The 9,202-nt window shown below is 64.7% G+C and overlaps 1 protein-coding gene across 1 annotated transcript; it reads right to left on the bottom strand.

The window, feature by feature from the left end:
* Positions 1-487: 487 nt before the first annotated feature.
* SCNN1D (sodium channel epithelial 1 subunit delta) lies at positions 488-8,955 on the bottom strand. Its single transcript, XM_086715348.1, has 13 exons — positions 6,901-8,955; positions 4,693-5,069; positions 3,953-4,160; positions 3,653-3,843; positions 3,393-3,481; positions 3,154-3,317; positions 2,955-3,053; positions 2,544-2,661; positions 2,071-2,149; positions 1,928-1,985; positions 1,688-1,815; positions 1,499-1,574; positions 488-1,380 (listed from the first exon to the last, which is right to left on the bottom strand). The coding sequence occupies exons 1-13, from the start codon at positions 6,934-6,936 to the stop codon at positions 1,078-1,080; spliced, it is 1,926 nt and encodes a 641-aa protein (XP_086571474.1). The 5' UTR covers positions 6,937-8,955; the 3' UTR covers positions 488-1,077.
* Positions 8,956-9,202: the final 247 nt, after the last annotated feature.

Raw genomic sequence — 9,202 nt, 5'->3', positions numbered from 1 at the left:
CCCCTGCCTGTCATTGGCTCACCCGCCTCACTCCACTCTGTCTCAGCTGGGGAGGGGGTGTCTCCGGGTCACCTGCCTTCTCCAAGGGGTGGCCCTGAGTGGGGTAGCACCAGTGCCCCCAAAGGACACAGTAAGTCAGAACCCAGCCTCTGCCTGCTGGGGACCTGCTGGGGACCTGTGGCCTCTTTGATGGAAACCGACTCCCAACACCAACAGGCCCCATTCCCTGGGCCCTCCGCCTTTCTCTGGCCTGGACTGTGGCCCCTGGAGGGAGTAGGAGCAGATGCAAAGCGGTGGGGGTGATCTGGGTCTGGTCTTGTCTCCTGGGCAAGCCCTGGCTCTGCAAGCTAGCTGTGGGCACAGCTGCCCTCCTGCCCCCTGGCCCCCACAGCACGTCTGTGGCTCTGAGGGGTGTGGTGGTGCAGCCTGGGGATTCCAGCTTACTCAGGAAGGGTGACTGGGGAGGTGCACACACTCGGCCACCAGGTGAGATCACAAGTTTTATTACAAAGCAGCCCAAGGTCACCAAGGTTACCTTGGCCTGGCCCTACCCTTCCTTCCACCTGTCCTGAGTTAAGGAAGGCTCTGCCTGATGCCCGCACACACCTACACATAGGTGTAGACAGATATGTTGGCACACTCAGAAGCACACGTACGTTTTTACATGACAGTGACACCAAACACAGGCACACTCCCATGTGGAGGTACCCCCCACCCCCTTGCATGCACACACTCACGGGTACGTACAGACTAGACGCAGGAATCCAGAGTGGTGGGGACACTCCCCTCCCCCCTGCCTGGGCCTCCTTGAGTGGGGCCACCCCTGGGCCACCACTGGGCTGATGAGAGGGCCCAATGGGCTGGGCACCCTGGTGCCTGCCTGCCTGCCTGTGGGCTCCGTGCTGCTGCTTCCTGGGCCCTGGGCTTGGCTTGGGTGCCTGGTGGTGGCTCTGTGGGGCTGGTCTGGTTCACTCTGGGCAGCCAGGAGAGCCCACCGCTCCCATATTCCTCAGGGTCAGAACAAGCTCAGGCTGGTTCAGGTGTCAGGAGGCTGGGGCTCTCACTTGGCCTAACTCTTCAGCAAAGATTCCTGCCACAGCTCCCAGAAGCGGCATGGGAGAAGAGGCCAGCAGGGCCCCCCAGATGATTAACATCGTTCCTGCAGTCAGTGGGCAACTGGCTGGCCTCCGGCTTGGCGTGGGACGCCACTGTGGCTGCCCCTGTCTGGGACCCCTGAGTTCTGCGGAGCCGGCGGCAGCCCAGTAGCAGTGTGAGGGCTACGGCATCGAGCAGCAGCTCCAACAGCTCCAGGACAGAGAGGACAGATGAGCCGAACCACAGGCTCCAGAGGCTGCCCATGGCTGAGAGCAGCTCGGGCACCTGCAGGCATCAGTGGGCTGTGAGCAGGTGCACAGGGCTGCGCCATGGCCGGGCCCCAGGGGGTCTGACCAGGGCTGGTCCTGCCCCCACCACAGCTCTTGGTTCCTGGCTGGCTCACCGAGTAAACGGGTGTCTCCTCCACTGTTCGGTAGTTGAGCTCCTGGTAGAAGATGTTCACCTTGGCCATGTTGCTCCTGGGGCAAGGCAGAGGTGTGAGGGGCAGGGCTCCTCCTTGGGGCCCAGAAGGGCAAGGCTGTCAGGGGGAGGGGCCCGGGCGAGACCTCTGGAGGAGGAGGAGTGCACCCACCTGAGGCTTGGGCTTGGGCTCTTGCTCTGGCTTGAGCTCCTGCGGCCTGGCTTGCCCAGCACAGCCAGGATCCAGTCCTGCACACAGAAGCCTCGTTGTGGCCACTGCTCCTCCCAGCCCTCAGGGTGCTGTGGGGCAGGGGTAAGAGCAGGGGTACAGCCTGGTCCAGGGTGGGCTCTCTGGGACCTGTGAGGCCCACCAGCTTGTCAGCCCCTCACCCCACCCCTTCAGCGGACTCACAGCTGACTTGGAGGAAGGCCACCTCGAGGTCCCAGCAGAGAGCTTGTAGGAAGACTCCCTAGGAGAGGCAGATCCCCATGACACTCCTGCTGTCGTGCTATGGCAGTGACCCCTGACCCTGAACCCCAACACTTGCCACTCACCTGCAGGACCTGGGGCAGCGGGAGGCACAAGGAAGTCGGTGTGTCCCCAGGTCCCTGTAGAGGCGGTAGAAGCAGTGGCCTGCAGAGGTGGGGGGGGGGTCACAGATGAACCCATCACCCCGACCCAGGGTGGCGTGGAGGAGAGCTTTCTAGGTTGACCAGGCCTGACCTCCTTCCACCCCCAGGGGAGGGCGTGGCGGAGGGGGGCGTGGCGGAGCGGGCGGAAAGGGGCGGGGTGGAGCGGACTGGGCGGGGCAGGGCGGAGTGGGGCGGGGAGGAGCGGGCAGGGCGGAACGGGGCGGGGCGGACGCGAGCGGGCGGGGCGGGGCGGAACGGGGCGGGGTGGAACGGGCGGGTGGGGGGGGAGGAGCGGGCAGGGCGGGACGGAGGGGGCAAGGCGGAACGGAGCGGAATGGGGCGGGGCGGGGCGGAACGGGGCGGGGCGGGGCGGAACGGGGCGGGGCGGGTCTCACCCCAGGCTGGGTGCCGGGAGTAGCTGCAGTACTGGGCTCCTGCCGGCAGAGGGTAGAAGTAGTAGCCGCAGGAGCAGGTCTCCACCATGAGCTGCTGGAAACAGGATACCAGGCAGGCCTGGGGGGACAGCAGGGGACACGGGCTGAAGGTTCCAGAGGCAGCCATCCCTCCGCCAGAGCGTGCAGGAGGTCCTGGCTCAGTTCCTTCTCAGCAGCGCACCTGCCTTCCCTGGGCCTTCCTCCATCACCCCCTCCCCCCTTCCCCCAGCCCTCCCCGCCTCTCCCCATTTCGTCCCCCCCCCCCCCCCCCCCCCCCCCGCCAACTTCCTCTCCTGACCGTCCTCTCCTCCGGCCTCCCCTGGGTCCTCCCTGAGACGCTCCCTTCCTCCCACCCCATGGCCCCAGACTCACCTGTAGGGTATAGGAGGCATTGTACAGCAGCTGCCCACCCACACCCTCCACACCGTCGGTGCAGTGACTATAGGGGCTCCCCAGCCGGCGCACCTCGTCCTGGGGGAGGGAGAACGCTACAGTCCCACTCTTGTCCCGGCCCTTGAGGCCCCAGGGTTGGGCAGGCAAGTGGGGAGTGGGGGGGACGGGGCACACCCACCTCTCGGATGCCGATGGTGGTCTCGGTCCCTGGCCGGATGCTGAAACCCTGGTGCTCCAGGAAAGGTGTGTGGTCACGTTCATGAATCATGACTTTGATGCCAGCCTCCGTGGACAGCAGCGGGAGGTGGTCCTGCTGCTCAGTCCTGAGGACCAGGCTGATTCCTGGGGGAAGAAGCGGGGTGAGGCCAGGCTGGCCAGGATGCCTTCTCCCCCACTCCGCCTGCGGCTGGCACTCACCATGGGTGATGCCCGGGCGCTGCGCAGTCCAGACACCATTGAAGGTATAGCAGCTGCCATAGGTGGGGTGGTGGAACGTCTGGAAGTGCCTGGAGCCGGGAGCCACATCAGACCAGTACCCTCCTCTGACCCATGACCCCACTGCATGTGGCCTGAGGGACTCTGACCTGCGTCATCTCTGGAGGAAACTCAGCGGTGGCACCCATATCTGCAGGGTGGAGCGAGGGGAGCAGCCACCCGCCCGCCCCACCCCTACTCACCGGGCCTGGCAGTCCCGGCCGTCGAATTGGCAAGAGAAGACAAAGTGGCCACCGTGGCTCTGGTGGCTGTCCTCGTGGGCAGCGGGCAGCAGGGCCAAGATGCTCACATAGTGGAAGCGGTACCATTCTCGGGCGGCTGTCACACCTGACGAGAAGGCCCGGTAGAAGCAGTCTCCACCTGTGCTGTTACACTGAGGGGCATGGGGTCAGCACAGCACAGCCTCCCTGCCTGCCCACGCCCAATGCAGAGCCCTGCAGAATGACGGCTCGCCAGGACCTTTCAGGCCTAGGGACACTCACCAGTCTGAAACCCACTCTGCTCTGGCCACCTGGGTGGCTCAGCCTCTGCAGACGGACGCTGTGGTCCAGGTAGAAGGCAGGCCGTGGGCCCTGGTCGTCGGCAAAGGGGACATCCCCGTCCTCGCTGAAGTTGAATTTGTAGAGAGAGCGGATGTTCTCCCGGGCGAACCGATCGAGCGCCTGCAGATGGTGGCGGACTGAGCTCGGCCTGGCGGGTGGAGAGGTCGGGGCAAGGGAGAGGGGTGAGCTGAGCCAGGGCCACCCCCTAAAGTCCCCCGCATCAGTCACGGGATACCGCTGGGGACAGCGGCCTCGCCCCACCCTCGGGAAGCCTGAGCTTCAAACTGGGCTGCAGAGTGAGGTCAGCCCCGCCCCCCCCCCCCCCCCCCCCCCCCCCCCGCCCCCAGCCTGGCCTGGAGCCCACGTGCACTCCACCAACCTTCCGGCACAGCCACTGCTCCCCCGCTCTTTGCCCCCTCTGCCTCCCCACCTGGAATGTTATCCTGCTCTCTTCTCCGGTACCCCCCGACCCGAACCCTTGCTCCAGGCGGCCCAGCACCTGGGTGTCTGGGTGACACTGACCACTGCAAGCTCCAACTGGCTCTTCCTTGTCTGGTACCCGTCCCACCCCCCACTCCCCAACCAGAGGCTCAGGGTTCCTGAGCCAGTGGAGCTTCCACTGTGACCACGCCTGGGGAGACACCCGCGGGCTGCAGAGGTGAGGAGTCAGGAACCCTCACCTGTGTGGGTTCATGTCACACAGAGTGACCGACGGGAAGAGCTTTCGCTCCGAGTGCACGGACACGGTCATGATGACCGGGTAGCTCCAGTACTGCTCAAAGAGGAGCCCAAACTGCCAGTCGAGTGCACCCAGGGCACCCAGGAACAGCAGCCCCCAGGATGCCGTCTTGAGGCGGTTCTGGCTGGAGCAGACGAGGCGGATGGCGCCATGGATGGTGGCGTTGGTGCAGAAGAAGGTGAACAGCTCCCGGAAGGAGGAGTGCAGCTCCACGAGCCCCTCCCCTTGCCCCTCCTCGTCCTCGGGCTGAGGTGGCGGTGGCAGCTGGGCATCATGGGACTCTGGGGAGCCACCGGATGCCTGGGCCATAGCTCCTGCCTGCGCCCAAGAAGCAAGCTTTGGTGTGGCCCCTGCCTGGTGCCTGGCCTGACTCCCACTCAGGCCTCCTCACCCCAGGCTGGGAGGACTTCCATTCTCTGTCCCCGGGAACTCTAGGGACAGTTGTGTCCCTCGGCCGCCTATGGCACAGCCCAGCCTGCTGATGCTTGAAAGAGGTCCCTATCAGAGGCTCGGGACCAGTCCTGCAGCCATCCCCCCCCAACCCCTGGCCGGGCACCAGGCGGCCTCCTCAGGCATGCCTCATCGCAGCCGGAGCTGGGTCTGGCTGGTGGGGATGGGGACAGTGGAGGGTATGGTGTCTAAGCCCTGCCTGAAACTGTTTGCAGGCTGGCTTGAGGCTGGGTGGGTCTCTGCTAACTATCCCCCAAGTGGGGCAGGGGCCTCTGGGGGAGGGGCAGGCCAGGTGGCCTGCTTGTCTGGGTTGTGTCCTTGGCCCAGAGCCAATGTGGAAAGTCTGGGGCCCTGGAAAGACCAAACTCTGGGCCCCAACGGCCTCTACCAACCCTCAGTGGCCAGTACGGCCACATTTGATTGGGACGGACAGAAGCAGGCTGCTCGGCCACGTCTGGGCCAAGGGTCAGGCCTGAGTGCCGCTCAGTGCCGTGGGCCCATGGCGAGGCGTCATCTACCAAGTTGTGTCCCCAGCGAAGCCCTGTTTGTGGACCGTGGGCTTCAGGAAGAGCAGGCAGGGGTCAGTGGGCCAGCCCGTGGTGGGGACCTGAGGGCCCCAGAGAAGGAGAGCCACAGACCAGGGTCCCCAGACCCCCAGTTCCTCCGGCACACAGGGACATGGGACCCTGATTAGGCCAGGCCTGTGAGCCCTGAACATGTGCTGAGTCACCGCATGGGCTTCCGGTGGACTCTCCACATTGTCCGCATCTTGATCTGAATCACTAGGCCTTCTTGCACCCAGGGTATGGCCTCCTGAGCTCTGGCCCCCTCCTGAGGCACCTGGGGAGGGGGCTGAGCCAGGGGCAGCGGATAAGCATCTGCCAGCACACGCCCGGCCCGGTACACCCAAACAGGCTGCTCCCGTGAGCTCTGGGAACCTGCATGTTGGAGCAGGCTGTAGGTACGGCTTCGCAGGGCCATAGGTACAGGTGCGGGTAGGTTGGCCTCCCTTCCCAGCTTCAGGTTTGCGGGCCTCCCTCGTGCCTGGCCAGGAGCAGGTACCGGCACAGGGTGCTAATGGTGGCTCTCACATGCACGGAGCTCCGCTCACATGCGCGTCCCCCACGATCAGAGCGGGCCTTCGCGGGTGAGGTAGGAGCCTCAGCTGTGTGTTATAGGTTAGGCAAGAGGAGCTCCAGAAGGTTCTCTCTGAATCCAGGAACCATGTTTACCCTCCCCCACACATGTGGCCCAGACCAGCCCCCTTCTGCCCCAGCTGGGGCTATCAGGGCAGGAAAAGGGAGGCCCTGAAGATGGGGATCTGGAGGACCAGTGAGAGCCCCCAGGGCTTCCTGAGATAGGGGCAGGGTCCAGCCACCTGGGAAGAGGGCCCCGGATGCACTGGGGTGAACGTGGGCACTCGGGATCCGAGAAGCCTCGAGCCAGACACAGCAGGAGCAGGGCGACAGCCCCTTCGGACACACTCGCACACGCACGTGCGTGTGCAAATACGCGTTCTCCTGTCACACGCACCAAGCCCTCAGTGGGGACTACACGACCCTCATCTCTCGCCCCTTGTGCACGCTGGCGCTCCAGGTGACACGTGGGACACAGCGCCCTCCACTTCAGGCTAGAGAGACCCCCAGAGAAGACCTTCCCTCCCTGCCCCGGCATGGGCACATCAGGTGCCCCTGGGTACCTTGAAGCTGGAGCCTTCCTGTGCAGGTGCCTCCATTCTCCCGTGGTGGGTGGCCTGATGACGACGCTGTAGTGGGTAACAAGGCAAAGTGGGATGTGGCCCGACACTGGCCAGGCAGCCTATTTATAACAGGCTGGCTGGGTGTGGGGTGAGGCGGGGAGGGGCCTGGCTGGCGGGGGCAGGCACACCCACTCTGGACCTGGAAGGGGAAGCCGTGAGGGCGGGGATGGGGGTCCTCCCCCTGGGTGAGCCTTTCTTGCCCAGAGCCTTGGGCGCCAGGCCTAGGGGTAAAGGGCTCTTGGAGGGAGAAGAGCCCCCTCGGATGGCTGCCCTGCCTCTCTCTGAGCAGACCTTCCCCTCCCCCAGCTCCTGACGCTCAGATCTCTGTCGGGTCAGACACCTGACTCCCAGCAGACCCTGCAGTGCCCTGGCCCCTCGCCTGTCTGCCCGCTTGCCTCCTGACAGGCCCGGGAGGGGTGCCTGCTCCCCACCGCCTGCCTGGCTCACACTGCGAGCACCGACTACAGGTATTTGTGGCCAAGGGGCACTGGGCAGGGGCCTCCGCTCCCAGAACTCAGGTGTCTAGGGCCAGCCGCCCAGCTGCTGGGACAGGCTCTAATTGTGGGAACAACCCAGGGCCTGGGTGTGGAGATAGCACCTGGTGGCCTGTGGCACACAGTTCATCCTTCCTACCATATAATATGGCCACCGCTGACCACACCACACGCTAAGACAACACGCCTCCCACGAAGATGAGACACCACGTGTCTTGGCCACATACGCGCTGAGACCACATGCTGACAACACACACCACACTCAAGGCCAAATCACACGGTCTGGGGGGGGGTTGAAGTCCTTGGCCTCATTGTCATTGTATGAGGCCGGACGGTGCACCAGAGGCAGGACAACCCAGGACACCCCACCCCTCTGGCCCAGTTGGGGGGAGGGGGGCGTCTAGCATGTCCCCAGGATGACCCAGAGGCCTCACCATCCCAAGCGACCAGATCCTCAGCCTGATCCCAGGTTTGAGGGCGTAGCTCAGGCCCCACTGCCCCCTCCCCAGGGCAGGCTCTACACCCTGCCCCCAATGGGTGCTGAGGGAGGGAGCCCCACTTCCAATAGGCCCTGCTGGGACGCCTGGGCTCTGAGGAGGGCTGGCGTCATCAGCCTTGTGGCTTTGGAAGGAGGCAGATGGCCACTGGTGATGCCTAGAGAGGGAAGTCATGCCTTCACGCCTGGGGAGAGCAGGCCTTGGACTCACGCGGGTGTGGGTACAAATCACATCTCTGTCACTTACTGTGGGACTTTGCCCAAATTACTCAACCTCTCTGAGCCCATTTCCTCAAGTGCAGAATGGGCCTTTGTTTCCTCTTCCTGCACAAGGCTCAGAGGTGGGACCAGCTGATATCACTGGTCCCTCCCCAAGCATCATAGCCCCTAACCTCAGCACGGGCCTGGGGTGTCTCAGGCTTCTGCCACCACGCAAGCAATTTCCCTTCGTGGGGTAGGCGATGTTACCAAGGGGGTGGGGCACACACTGTCCTGCGGGAGGCCTCCTAGCAGCACGGGAAGGTCCCAGGTGCTCTGGAATGAGAACAGGGGTAACCTGTGGCTCAGGAGGCTGAAGAAACGAGCCTCCAGGAAGGACGGCCCTGGAGGCCCCGGCTCAGGTCTGGCCAGAGTCCCTGCCAGCCAAGGGCAGCGTGGAGGGAGCTTGGAGGGAGCCCCTGCGTTCCTGTGGGAGAAAGAGCCCTGGCCAGGGACAGAGGCACGCCTGTGTCGATCGATGCCCAGTGCCCTGAAGGACTCGAGTCGAGTGCCCCGAGGAAGCTCAGTGCCCTGAGCTTGTCCAGGCAGAAGGCACAAACCTTCCTTCCCTCCTCCTGGGGAAACACCTTGAGGACTGCCAAGGGGCCAGCAGAAGGTGCCAGGGCCAAGGCTCAGCAACCAGTGGGGAGGGGAGGAGGCCACCCCAGAGCCCACCTCTGAGAGGCCAGAGAGGACACAGAGACTGCATCTAGTGGCCGTGAGGCCAGCAGCCCCGCCTCTCTTCCGGGCACATCCCTTCTCCTGCCTCCCCAGCCTCACTGGCCCCCCGAGGAGCAGGATTGAGGGCTGGGGCCAGGCAGGGCGTCCCCAGCCCCTGGCACAGTGTGGGCCCATGCGGTCACTCCTCTATAGCTGTGTGTTGAAGGGATGTGTGGACGCCTCAGAGGCCCCACGCACTCCACCCTCTCCGCGGGACAGTAGGATGCTGGCCCCACCTGGAGTACACCCCCCATCAGGACTTTGAGAGCCAGCC

This window comes from Puma concolor, chromosome C1 (genome assembly GCF_028749965.1).
Source record: "Puma concolor isolate L17-30 chromosome C1, mPumCon1.1.hap2, whole genome shotgun sequence".
Lineage (NCBI taxonomy): Eukaryota > Metazoa > Chordata > Mammalia > Carnivora > Felidae > Puma > Puma concolor.
The sequence above is the reverse complement of the archived record's forward strand: the minus strand, read 5'-3'. Positions and strand labels throughout refer to the sequence as shown.

Coding starts and splice junctions, on each gene's coding strand:
- SCNN1D (XM_086715348.1), bottom strand. CDS start 6,936: ATGGAGGCACCTGCACAGGAAGGCTCCAGCTTCAAG. Junction 3,318..3,392: donor GCGCCCGGGCATCACCCATG/GTGAGTGCCAGC, acceptor TTCTTCCCCCAG/GAATCAGCCTGGTCCTCAGG. Junction 1,986..2,070: donor CGCTGCCCCAGGTCCTGCAG/GTGAGTGGCAAG, acceptor TGCCTCTCCTAG/GGAGTCTTCCTACAAGCTCT.